General features: G+C 47.4%; 1 protein-coding gene across 4 annotated transcripts in view; it reads right to left on the reverse strand.

Annotated features, from left to right (window-relative positions):
* Nucleotides 1-13654, reverse strand: part of gpp (DOT1 like histone lysine methyltransferase grappa) — a 92619-nt gene that overhangs the window by 44594 nt on the left and 34371 nt on the right. For 3 of the 4 annotated variants that reach the window (XR_012886542.1, XM_037433707.2, XM_075875781.1), the window contains exons 7-12: nt 12612-12814; nt 12456-12504; nt 12274-12373; nt 12029-12135; nt 8175-8216; nt 5270-5540 (exon numbers count right to left, since the gene is read on the reverse strand). Coding sequence is in view for 3 of the 4 variants with exons in the window: in XM_037433707.2 (XP_037289604.2) it covers nt 5270-5540; nt 8175-8216; nt 12029-12135; nt 12274-12373; nt 12456-12504; nt 12612-12814 (772 nt within the window). In the remaining variant the exon portion in view is untranslated. The remainder of the gene's footprint in view (nt 1-5269; nt 5541-8174; nt 8217-12028; nt 12136-12273; nt 12374-12455; nt 12505-12611; nt 12815-13654) is intronic. The other variant, XM_075875780.1, reaches the window with a different exon arrangement.

Here is a 13654-nt window from a genome sequence, read left to right on the forward strand (position 1 = left end):
GCCAACTCGTCTTCGTCTTGACACGGTAGCATAGAGTCTAGCATGGTCTGCACTTCGCGGCCGTAGAGAAGCCGTAATGGCGTGAACCACGTAGTCTCTTGAACGGCGGTAATATACGCGAAGGTCACGTAAGGTGAGATCCGGTCCCATGTTTTGTGCTGTACGTCGATGTACATTGAGATCATGTCTGCGAGGGTCATATTCAGTCTTTCGGTAAGTTCGTTGGTTTGCGGATGGTACGCAGTTGTCCTGCAGTGTCTGGTGTTGCTCAGTTTGAAAACTTCGTCCATAAGCTGCGCCGTGAATGCCGTCCCTCTGTCCGTTATTACACTGGAAGGAGCACCGTTTCGTAACACGATGTGGCGCATGAAAAATTGTGCTACCTCAGAAGCCGTGGCTCGTGGGATCACCTGCGTCTCAGCGTAGAGTGTCAAATAGTCGGTCGCGACGATCACCCATTTGTTGCTGTCCGCAGACAGGGGAAATGGCCCGAGAATGTCCATGCCGACTTGGTCGAACGGCGTGCAGGGTGCTTCGTTGAGCTAAAGCAAACCAGCTGGCTTAACAGATGGTTGCTTTCGGCCCTGACATTCCCGACAGCTCTTGACGTACTTCTTGACGCTTGCTGAAAGTCCTGGCCAATAGTACCTCTCGCTCACTCTGGCAAGTATCCTTGAGTAGCCCAGATGACCGGATGTGGGTTCGTCATGGCAAGCGAAGAGGACGTCGTCTCGCATGTCTCGAGGAACCACCAGGAGGTAAGCACGGTTGTTCGAACGAGCGTTCTTCTTGTACAGCACACCGTCTTGCAGGCAAAACGACGTCAACGAGCGAGATAAATGACGTGGTATGATAGCGCCCTGGCCCTCTAAATGATGAATGATTGGACGAATCTCTGCATCATCTCGCTGCCGTTTGCTCAAGTCTGATGCACTAACGGCGCCCAGAAAGCATTCGTCTTCCTCTGCTTCCTGACTGACCACATGAAGGGGTGCGCGTGACAGTGTGTCAGCGTCTTTATGCTTACGGCCGGACATATGGACGATGGTGACATCCAATTCCTGCAGCCGCAAGCTCCACCGTGCTAGCCGTCCTGAAGGGTCGCGCAGGCTTGCCAACCAACAGAGCGCGTGATGGTCCGTCACTATCTTGAAGGGACGACCATAAAAGTACGTGCGAAACTTGGTGATTGCCCACACGACTGTGAGGCACTCTTTCTCCGTAGTGGAATAATTCGCCTCGGCACGGGATAGAGAGCGGCTGGCGTAGGCTATCACTCTTTCGGTGTTCTCTTGACGCTAAACGAGCACTGGACCGAGCCCAATGTTACTAGCGTCGGTGTGGACCTCCGTGTCAGCCTCATCGTCGAAATGAGCCAGAACGGGCGCTGACTGCATGCGCTGTCGCAGCTCATCAAAAGCTGCTTGTTGCTCGTTTTCCCAGACAAACGGCGTGTCGTCCCTTGTGAGACGAGTCAGAGGTTCTGTTATCTGTGAAAAGCCATGAATGAACCGGCAATAGTAGGCGCACAAACCAAGGAAGTGCCGGACGGCTTTCTTATTGACAGGAGCTGGTAATTCAGCAACAGCGGCAAGCTTGTCCAGATCGGGCCAGATTCCTTCGGCGCTAACTACATGTCCAAGAAATTTTAGTTCTTTATAGCCAAAGTGGCACTTCTGTGGCTTTAGTGTAAGGTCCGCCGATCGGCTAGCCTCCAGCACGCTGCGCAGGCGGTGAAGGTGCTGCTCGAACGTGGCAGAGAAGACCACCACATCATCAAGATAGACAAGACAAGTCTACCACTTGAGCCCTGTGAGGACAGTGTCCATCATTCGCTGGAAAGTTGCCGGCGCTGAACACAAGCCAAAAGGGAGCACTCGAAATTGGTATAGGCCGTCTGGAGTCACGAAGGCTGTTTTCTCACGGTCTCGCTGATCTACCTCGATTTGCCAGTACCCGCTTTTGAGATCGAGAGAAGTGAAATAATGGGCACGACGAAGTCTATCCAGCGAATCGTCGATACGTGGCAGCGGATACACATCCTTTTTGGTCACGTTAAGGTTTCGGTAGTCGACGCAGAAGCATAGCGACCCGTCCTTCTTTTTGACAAGTACGACTGGAGATGACCACGGGCTGTTAGATGGTTCAATAACGCCATCGCCAAGCATCTTGCTGACTTGCGTACGTATCCCTTCACGTTCTTTAGCCGACACGCCGTAGGGGTTCTGCTGTATCGGGCGTGCGTCCTCGTACTTGATGATCCTGTGTTCAGTGATAGACGTCTGACGGATCTTTGAGCAACTTGAAGACCTGAACTCGAACAAGAGCGCTCGTAGCGCAGTCTGGTTATCGGTGGACAGATCAGGATTGATGTCAATATTACTCATTGACGTGTCGGCGGTATCCACTAGTTCTGATGTGAGACAGTTGGTGACGTTTGCTACTTCGTGGGCAAACGCTATCGAAGTGCCATGGAACAGATGTCGATGCTCGTTGCTAAAGTTGGTTACGAGCAATTTAGATCGGCCATAACGAAGATGTATTACACTTCTAGCTACACAAATGCCTTGCTGCAGGAGGTGTTCTAAATTTGTCTCGGCCACCACATCGCCATCACCAAACCACAGCATGTTACGTCGACTAGAACACTTGCTCGGGGGGGAAGCGTCACGCTCTGTTCAGAAATACAGAGTACGTCGACACGCCTTCCGTCATCCTGTACGTTGATTGCTCGCTGGGCTGAGAACATAACGCGGCGCTCTTGCAGATCAATGATAGCTTCATTTTCCTGTAGAAAGTCAACTCCGAGAATGACGTCACGGGAGCATTCGCGTAGAACAAGGCAGCTTGCTACGAATGTATACCCCTCTTGAATCTGTACTCTAGTTGTGCAGGCACCCAGTGGAGTAACGACGTGGCCACCAGCTGTCCGAATCTGCAAGTTATGCCACGGCGTGATGACTTTCTTCAGCTGCGTTGTCAGTTTCCCGCTCGGTATGGAATAGTCGGCGCCGGTGTCCACTAACGCATTAACTGCACAACCATTAATTGTCACTGCTATGTCGAGTGAAAGTCGGCCATCCTTTGCAGCAAGCAGTATGTGATGTCGGACCGGTTTCTGTACGGTTCTGCGTCAATAGGAGGTCTTCAGCGCTTCGACGTTCAGCGACCTCGCCCCCAGAGGTCGCTTGGGCTAGTTTTCCCGGCAGGGGCTGGGAGACCGTATGGTAGAATACCGCTGGGGCGTTGATGAAAATCGCCTCGGTGATGGCGAGCGCGACTGGCGCCCCGCAGACGGTGGTGCATGCTGCTGGGAGAGGTAGTTTTCAATTTCGCGCGGTCTCTGGCCGTAACGGGGTGGCGGTGAGTACGCAGAGAAGCCGCGAAGCCCAAGACGACGATATGGGCACTGGCGGTACAAGTGATCAGCTTCTCCACAGTGAAAGCACAGAGGCTGGCGATAAGGTGTGCGCCAAACATCAGACTCAGACTTCCAGGAGACGTGCGGCGATCGTCGATGTACTGAACTGGTGGCACCGAACGATGGGCGACAGAAGCGCCAGGGACAAAGGGCAAGGGTGGTGGTGTGTACGTGCCTTCGTAGTACGGTATGTGCTGCGCTGACTGGAGTGAAACAGCAGGAACAGGATGGACGAATACATGCGGCGATGCAGCAGGGCGTTTCAAGGCTTCCGCGTAGGTTGTCTTACGGCGGTATTCAGCAGGAGCTGGCACAGCTGTATCAGGAGGCAAGGTGTTCCGGAGGACCTGGTGCAGCTCATTCTTGATAACAGTTGCAATAGAGCTAACCGTAGGATGAGGTGTTACACCAGCCTTTTGCAACTCTTCACGTACTATATCACGGATGAGTTCACGTAGACAGTCGTTGCTGGTTCTTGTGGCGGTGAAAATGTCGGCAGTAGACATGCCACTGACTTGCCTGTCGTATTAGTTGGATCGCTGCTGCAGCATTTTTTCCATTGTCACGGCCTCGAACAAGAACTCCGCGACCGTCTTCGGAGGGCTGCGCACGAGGCCGGCAGAAAGCTGGTCCTTGACACCGCGCATCAAGTGACCCAACTTCTTGTCCTCAGTCATTTCTTGAATCGGCCCGTCGGAAGAGGCGCGTCATGTCTTCGACGTACGTGGTCACAGTTCCGTTTGGCAACTGGACGCGGCCAGAATAGCTCGTTCAGCTCGTTCTTGGCGATCAGCACTGGCATATGTCTGCAGAAGTGTACGAGAGAATTCGGGCCACGTCGTCAGCTGCTCCTCTCGGTTTTGATACCACGTACGTGCTCCGTCTTCGAGATAGAAATAGACACGACCCAGTTTCGACGCGTCATCCCACCGATTCAAGGTGGCTACGCGCTCGAAGTCCACCAACCAGTCTCAACGTCCTCGTGCCATGGAACGTCGCGGTGCCCGTGGGCTTTCTAACGTATAGCGGTTAGACGCCGTGCTTCCCGTGCCAGTTGACGAGGTTTGCACCGAAGCGCTGGTCATGTTCGTCGACGTGGTGGGAGCAGTATCGTCGATTTCCGGAGGCAATCCCCTGATTCGGCGGCTGGTCCGGTGCACGGGAGTATTGATTGGCACTGGACTCGCATCATGGCTTCCTAGGGGGTCTGCAGCATCCGTGAGACTATGCAGCACTTCCACCAGTTTGTCACGATGAGTCACAAGTACTGGGGGATTTATTAAACCACCGGGTAGCTATCTCTAGGACGATCCGTCAGTCGTGGCTGGCTCTCGAGCAGAGAAAAAGCACGCGATCTTCTTTTTCCTCTAGAGTGAGAGTCGCTCTTGCTGTCGACCCACTACGTGCTGGTGGCAGTATGTTCCAAAATGTACAGTTCAATGAAATGAAACACGAAATGAAAACTTGCATTATAACACCTGGTATGCACGACTGCTTGAAATAACTAAGCCGTGTCACTGTGAATGTGGCAACCAAAGCTGATGTTGGCTCTGTTGTAAGTGCAGAATCCAATATTTCACTGATGTGACACAAACTGAAGACAATGAAAACTTAAGTATGTGTACTACTATGTTTACACTGTAAGTAGTGCACATGCTTACCCTAAACTGGCAGGTTTCATTTAGTGAGTGCTGTACACCGCCACAAATGTGACATGAATTGGTGATAAGATTCCAAAAGATTCCAGTACGTGCACTGAGTGATGGCAATGTAACATTTCCAACAACAACAAAGAAAGATCACTGCTGAAGCAAGCTATAAACAAACGAAACGGAATTCAGCACCCACCATTCTCATCGTTGCTCTCATGCCCGCTGCTATGAGCCGACACACTGCTGCCCTGTTTCCCGCTTGGCATCGGCCCCTTGTTGCACCAGTCGGACCAGGCCCGGCGTGTTGTGGGTCCCAGCACGAGGCAGTCGTCAACCCTCGAGTCGTTGGATGATGAGTCGTGGCTCAGGCTGCCGTTGCAGACGCTGCCGTTTGCCGAGCGCGTGCCGTGACCATTGTGGCCGTTGCTACGACGGCTCCGCGACGAATTGCTCGACGCGTCGTCGTCCTGAGATGGTTGACAAGAGACGACACATGCTGAGTCCCGCGCATGCTGCAACAACATCACCCATGCGACAGTTCCCCTACAACCTACTCAGTTTAACAGGCATAACTTGCCAATGCCTGCCCCAGTGTTACAAGAGATGCGATTGAAATTGACAGAAATTGTAACCCATTCAAGAAAACTTCTTGACTGATGTACATACTGGGTTATCTACTTGAATGGAAACAGGCTGCTACAGAATACGTCAATACTTACATCGATTTCATCACATTAACTGGACTACTTGAAGATGGAGACCACAGGCAAGGTGCATTGAAGAGTGGCTAGCTGTTTCACAAAATTTAATCAACCCTGCAATGCAATGCATCAGGGAGCCCATAGATGTCAAGTAATACCATATCAGTAAGCAGAAATCAGGCACTTAAAGCTGGTTTAGGAAATATGCCCTCAAAACCGGTGGCACAGTATATACTGATGTCCCGGTTAGCACATAAGTACGAGCCCTCCATTTTCCACAGCACTTATAAGTGATCGTTAAGGCATATAACCATATATTTTCATGGTGCATTTTTTTGAAACTTGTGTCAGTAATGCTCCACACTACATTACTGTTTTCCTTAACTTCTGCAAATAAAATTTATGCTAAAAAACAGCCAATTAGCAAAATTTTATTAATTAGCTAGCATTACTCTACAATATGCCCTACCTTGCCACCTGCAGTAATCCAGTTGCTGTTCCATTCAAACAGATGACCCAGTATGTATATAGTAGACTAGAATGAGTGAAAACCAAGGTGGAACCTGCCTGCGTGAATCCAGAATATTACTGTGCACCCGACAACGGCACGGTAGTTAAAATCTACTCAACATAGCAAATCACATGACGTAATAAACTCTACCGATAACAAGTTCCCATCCCGCTAATGATAAACACTGGCTTGAAACAAACGGGTGTGAAATGGGGAAACTCATCTCAGCACAGGTATGTAACAAGCACAGCCAAAAAGTCCGTCGTATAGCAGCACTTCAAATGCATCTGAGCGTCACGCGTCTAAATTGCTGGCCAATAGTATGATGCCAGAGTGTGATGCCATGCCTTGATAAAGATATTTTGGTCTCTTTCAGCAACCATTCCCCTTATAGTACTACTGCTTATCGGGCGAGAGATTGTAAAATGTAAACAAGCTAAGAAATTTCATCTTCTCCAAATATTTTTTTCCTCTTCATTGCTTGCATAGAAATAATCTAGACATAAAATTTTTGAAAATGTACAACTAAATAAGTTTACAAAGCTATTCACAGCGAACATAAGGTCCCAGTGAGTATCTTATAGAGCCTATAAATCAATTATGACCGCTGGTAAATTTGGCACAATACAATGTGAGTGTGAGCCGGTCTAAAAGTAACAAACTAAAAAAAAAGACTCAGTCAGTAGCACAGTAAAACCTCGTTAATTCAGAAAATTCGATTGTTCAGACGTGCGCTTTCAACTTGGCGAGCATACACATTATTCAATAGCGCTGATGCATTATATTGCACAAATTTGGCTATTAGGCAGTCATTTAAGATTACCTTCGAAGTGTGCCGAAATCTGCAAATTAGTAATATGAAAGCTCAAATACATAGCTACTCCAATAGAAAAAAAAGTGAAGGAATTCACATCACCATAATTACATATAGCAGATTAAGATCACCAGAACAATTCACAAACACTCCGCACTGCTATAAACAAGCTTTATTGCCTTGTAAGCAACCGTACTGGCTATAATCATTTGGAACTGAGGATATTCTATCCATTATAATGTTGATAAATATCACGAGCTAGAGATTTTGGGTGTTGATGGAGATCGGGCAGCTTCTTTGGTGAGCTTTAGTTCATAATACTGCGCTGTACAGTGAAGAAGTGTACAGTTAACGTCTTGTTTTTCTTTGTTAGAGACAATATTAATGAGATCTAACTGTCTGTTAAATCTCAATACGCTGTGCGGTGCACGCCACATCGCAAACATGGTAGGAGTTAACAGACACTTTACTAAGGCCCGTATACCGAAGCTGAACCGGCCAGCCGCACCGAGGTGGATTATTCACTGTTGAGCAGCCCCCGAACAGAAAAAAATTTCAGCTTGATTGAGTAGTAAGGAACTCTGACTGTTCTACAAGTATCGCATCGTGGACAAACTGAGAAAGAAGTTGTGAAGCTTCCACAGCTGCAGGCAGTCATCAGTTTAGAGAGCACAGTTTTGTTCAGCAAACAAAGACAAGTTGGTGCAGTAAATAAAGGTATGTCGGTACAGCAAGTAAAACTATGTTTGTATGGTTACTGTTCTGTAGATACATTGAACAATATAACGTTTGCTTAAATAGGACATATTATCGCGGTTCTGCGAAATCCAAATTAACGAGGTTTTATCGTATTCAAAAAATTCCAAATTTTGGGTGGCTCTAAATTCTCATAAATAACCTGAAGTCTGTGAGTAACAACCCTTAAAGCTCGGACAAAAGATCAATCATCTTCAGCAACTATACCTAACTTCAGACCTTTTAGGGGTTCGTTTCAAGAAACAGAGTACTAGATGACGCAAAGTGCTAGGCACGTACACTAGGCAAATGACGTTCACAAGATGCAAAAGAGCCTCACCCTCAGCTTAGGATTCTTGAGGCGTTGGAAATACTGCTCAAGCTGAAAAAAGGTCGGCGGAAAAAAGAACGAATCCTCCGTTAAGACACGCCGTTCTCGTCACACCTCTCACCTTGCACGAACAACGAGCGGAGGCGCTCGCAGTCTCCGAACATCGCCACGCACACTCGCCAAACGTCACCACCTCCTCTCACGTCCACCATCGCCACCTCCTCCTTCTGGCACTGAGTGGGACACACCAACGCCACCTGGCACTGCCGCTCACACCAATGCAAGTGTTAGGCCCACCGACGCAAAAACCATGTTACTTTTCTCAGCTACGCGTCTGAAGATTCGTTATTCTGCTATTCTGATGCTCGAACTAGGCCTCCTCTTACTGCAGTTTTGTCACCTGTGCTGTGATGAAAACGAACTTGACATTCATTGCAGACAGTGCCGATGTTGGGAAAACATTACTCAAAGACAACACGCCAAGTATCGCAGCACCATGTGCAACGAATATGTAAGGATGACGGAAAAGATCGTGGGAAGAGTGATATGAAGTGTCCGAAAACCAAACCTCTGTTTGGGATCACGCTCCCGTTCTATATGCTAATATTCTGTCTGCACGCGATTGGGAGAGGTTCGCACCAATGTCCCCTGTTCGGCACACATGCGTGAGCTCGCCCCAATTGCGTGCAGTAAAAACTTTCGTTTATTTGTACAACAGCTATGGATTCTCCTGAAGAGTCACACTGTTTTCGCAGTTGGCTCCAAGCTGAGGCCTTAGTTATTTCAGCCACTGTTAATGCAATAAATGAACATTGCATTTACACATACTGTCAGTCGAACCACAACACTTATATGTTGAATGCAAGCTTTAAAAAAGAGTCTTTTACAGCAGCACACAGTAACGTAACACAGTCCCCTCTAGGTGTCTTCGAGCGTGAGAAAACTGCTACCCACCTGAATGTGTGGCACACCAAACCAGTTCCAGTGCCTGCGGCAGTGTACAACTACGCCGAGAGCAGACTACCAAATTCATTATTTTAGCTACAAATGGGCCAGTTATCATGAAGGGAAAAGAGAGGCTAGCCCATGTTCAAAGTTTAGTTATGCTAGCACATATCTTGAGATCACGCTGACTATAGGATAATTAAGAGTGTGCAAGAATACAATCTTCACGTGAAGATCTAGAAAGTGCAAAGAAAAGCAAGAAGAAAAAAAAACTCAGAATAGAAACTAGTGGGTGACGCTGTACCATGACACAGTAACTGCATTCCCAACCTAACAGTAGATTACTTATATGATACTTGCAATGCAGCTGTTCACAGCACTTATGATATCTCGGCAAATGCTCTAGCATTACTTTAAGGGTAGAAGCTGGGCAAGTTAGTCATGGTTCATTGAAAGCATGGTGGCACCGTACTCACGACTAAATGGAGAAATTTTTTTCCCCATAGCAGCCGGAACATAATAATAATAATAAAGAAAACTAGACTTGGCTTACTTTCAGCTAAACACTTACGTCTACTGCCATGAGCCAGCTAACAAACGTTCACTCTATCACCAAGTATAACCACTATCACTAAAGGTCCCATCTGAAATACATAACTTGAAGTGCTAGTCAGTTAATTCCAATGCCTTATTCATCAAAGCACAAATCTGAAAACAGCACAGCACACATGATGCGATAATTCTCATAGATGTACAGCTTCTCAATTTGCACATTAATGAATGAGCCATCAGGTCCTTATGGCCATTACAATCTAGCCTACCGAGCTCAGCCCTGGTTAACCTCCCCACCTTTCTCCTTATTCCCCCTCTCTATCTCTCTCTGAGTTCACACTTAAAATCATCAGTGCTGACACAAGTGACTTGCTTTCGGCGTAACTTTCAACCCAACGAATATGTACCTAGAGCACCACAGAAACAAGCTCATCTTGCAGCAAGCAAATACGTCAGCAGCTGGAGCCTCTTTCTTGAACGATAACTTTCAGCAGCGTTACGACTTTTGTGCGACCCAACATCCTGACGATGCTTTTGTTGATGAAACACTGCCTCTTCTGCCAGTGCTTCTGGAAATCTCGGTTTTTGCAAAATAGCTTACCCACTTGGTTTTGGCAAAAGTGAGGAAAGGGTCAGTTATAATGGGTTTAATTACGCAACAGCAACCGAGGCTAAGCTGTGCCGAACACAGGGTGTTTTGTGATAAGCGTAAGGTTTCATGTTTTCTAAAGTGTATAACTTTAGAAGAAATTAATGAGGTTTGACAAAGGAACAAGTGCATCAGCTTTTCGAATGAACTCAAGTACATAGGTATGTGTGATGTTTGTATAGTCATCCAAAATATTTTTTTTTGTTTCAATGTATGAACACGTTGTAAAGATATGTCGTATAAGTGTTAGTGTCAGAATTTTTCATGTTGTGGCATGTCTTCTTTTCTAAGCAAAACAAAAAGCAGTGTGTGAGATGTGTGTGCCCAATTCAAAGTCTGCACAGAACAACTTCAATTAATGGTTGTCGATGACAACACGTTTTCCATTCGCCTACTATGGACTTTAGTTGATGGAGCTTATTACTTTAGCAGAAGTTTTGTTGTTGCTGTCATTCTAATAACACCACTAGGCGTATATAGCGTGAAGGCTGTCCTTAAAGGCAATACTTACCGTATTTACTCGTTTCTACCGCGCCCTCGATTGTAACGCGCACCCGATTTTCGCGACGAAAAAAAACATAAGACATAGATTGCAACGCGCACCCACTTTTCACGCTGGCCCGCATGATCACACCACTCGAAAAAACGGCTCCTTTCGGGAGTGTCTTCCATTTAAATATGAGGTACGGGCGAAGCTTGTGCCCATCTGACGTGTAACAGAGCATTGCCATCACTGTAGTTTTACCGTGGACCGATGTCAGCACGGGAACTTGCTTTGCCCCCTTCATCTCTACGGCTGTGGTACCAGGCATGTCGAAGTAAAGAGGCGTCTGATCGGCATTCCCGATTTGCCCAAGCAGGTAGTCGTTGTTGTGCCGCAAGTTTAGGACGAACCTCTGAAAACTGTGAAGCTTTTCATTGTACTCCTCCGCAAAACTTTTCGCATATGCCTGTTCCCCTTCGGAGGGAAAAGCCTTTCCTCTTCATAAAGTTAGTTAGCCAGCGCCTGCTCGCTTTAAACTGGCTCCGCATTAGACCTTTTTCTAAGGCTAATTGCATAGCCCGCACTTGGAGCAGTTCTGTCGTCACGGGCCGCTGTGCCGCTCGCTGCTCAAGCACATACTCGCCGAGCAGCTCTTTAATTTGCGGAAACCGACCCTGCTGTGGTCCACTGAAGCCTTTGCGTGAAGCTTTGCTGCCGACAATCTTCTGTTTTTGTTTCCCCCAGTCCTGAACGCACGTTTCGGGAACTCCGAACGACCGCGATGCGGCCCGATTTCCGTCCGTTTCTGCACATGCGATGACTTTTCTTTTAAAAGCGGCATGTGGTGCACTCGAATTTATGGAGTAGGCCCTTCCATGCCGTCGATGCTAATGCACTACAATATGACGAACTCCTCAGCACACGTACGAAGTGCCGCACATGGGAAACACATAGGCAGAAATGGCCGACGCACCATGCCGACGCACGTAGGGGGCGGCCATTTTGGAATGCCGATGGCAATAGAATGACCGTATTCATTTTTTTTTTTTTCCGTACTCGATTCTAACACGCATGCGATTTATGAACTGGCTTAACTGGAAAAAGTGCGCAATAGATTAGAGTAATTACGGTATTTGTTTAATGGCTTTATGCGCTGCCGGCAAGTGACCGATCAAGAAGGTGGCCCACAGAGGCTTTCCCTAGCCCCAACAACCACAGGAGACGGCGACTCACCTTCGTCCGGTCTATGACATGAAGATAGTAGGAGACCGGCTTGCCCGTCCAAGAGACCGAGCCCTTCAGAGGCTGGATCTCCTTGACGTGCATGATGGTTCCAATGTCTGGGCATACAAGGATGAGGAAACAGAAGGGCAAAGGCGAGCACCACGATCAGCAACAGTCGTTAAAACCTCATTGGAGCTGTGCCTCGTGTCAATCAGCACAGCCAAAGAAACAAGGGTTGAAAACGCCTAACTCACCGCTGAGGTTTCTGTCCGTGATACGAAAGTTGAGAGGACAGAAGGCCTTAGAGGAGACGATCCGCGAGCCGTCCTTCAACTCGGCAAACCTCTCTTTCAACTACGAAACCAAGATGCAGAGAAATCAGAAATCTTATTCCCTGGCTTGCACACAACAAAACGTGGAAGAGGAGCAGGCTTACCATGTGGTCTACCGTTGGCCCAAATGCAAAGTTGTTGACAAAAACAATCCTGGTTTGTGCAAAAAAAAAAACAAGCATCGTGAGTCAGGAGAAATAACTAAGTAAAGAAATAAACAAACACACCAATATACAAAGAAAAACTGCACGCTCGCTTACGAGGCGTTCAGGACCATATCCCGGTGAGAATCGTGAAGGAAGTCGCCCTTGATGAGCCTGTAGTCCCCGTGGGTCTTGCCATACCAGCGCATCCAGAACTGGAAGAGCGCATCCATAGACTGCGCGTACCGCGATGGCACCTCGGCCTTCTCGATGCCGATGCACATCTTGCAAGGCGTCGAGGATGCCACCTGGAGAACCACCTGCGAAGGGATGCCACAGCAATTGGTCAGGTTGATCCGCTACACCGATCTACCAGTGACCGGCTGATGCAAGTTCTAGTAGAATGATGATCATCGTCGGTTGGATGGAACCATATGTACTTGGACTCTCAACAGGATATAACAGAGCACATACAATCAAACCTATCACTAAAAACTACATTCTAGAATATCGTTCAGGAAGCGACCTCTATCAAGGCTATTTGAAAAGGTATGCCAAAAGCTAAACCATGAATACGACAGACATAGGCACTCGGTGATCATTCGATTCCTTGAGCATACGAAGAGTTGTATACTCTGGTTGCCAAATATTTCACACCATACAATGATTATTTCAATAAGAGATGTGCTTTGGTCATCAGCCACTTTTTATGCTGTTAGCAGCAATCTATAGGCAAAATTTTTTATGCACATTGGGACATTAGGTACGCTCTAGTCTTCAGACACAAGTCACGATGTCGAATTGTGGCGAGACAAAAGTCTCAGTTCCCAGCATACATTCAACAAAAGATCTCCTCAGAGCAGTCCGCAGGCATCTCGATAGTCTTGTACCGGTTCTTCAAATGAGTTCAAATTAATTCATTTAGATTTGCACTGACAGGCCGCTTACTGCATCCAGTAAGCAGCTTTTCACTACAAAAAATGGCAACTCTAGCTGCACCTTTTTTTTCAACGGGAACATTCACACAAGACATCCCTGTGAAAGCACGCTAGATATGCAGCCAAATTCTGCTACAACAAGCGCTGCTTCAACGAAACTTTCACTACTACAAAAAAAATTGACTGTTCCTCGTCAGCAGTTCATAGGAGTCAATGCATAAG

The sequence above is a fragment of the Rhipicephalus microplus genome, chromosome 10 (genome assembly GCF_043290135.1).
Source record: "Rhipicephalus microplus isolate Deutch F79 chromosome 10, USDA_Rmic, whole genome shotgun sequence".
In the NCBI taxonomy this organism is placed as follows: Eukaryota; Metazoa; Arthropoda; class Arachnida; order Ixodida; family Ixodidae; genus Rhipicephalus; species Rhipicephalus microplus.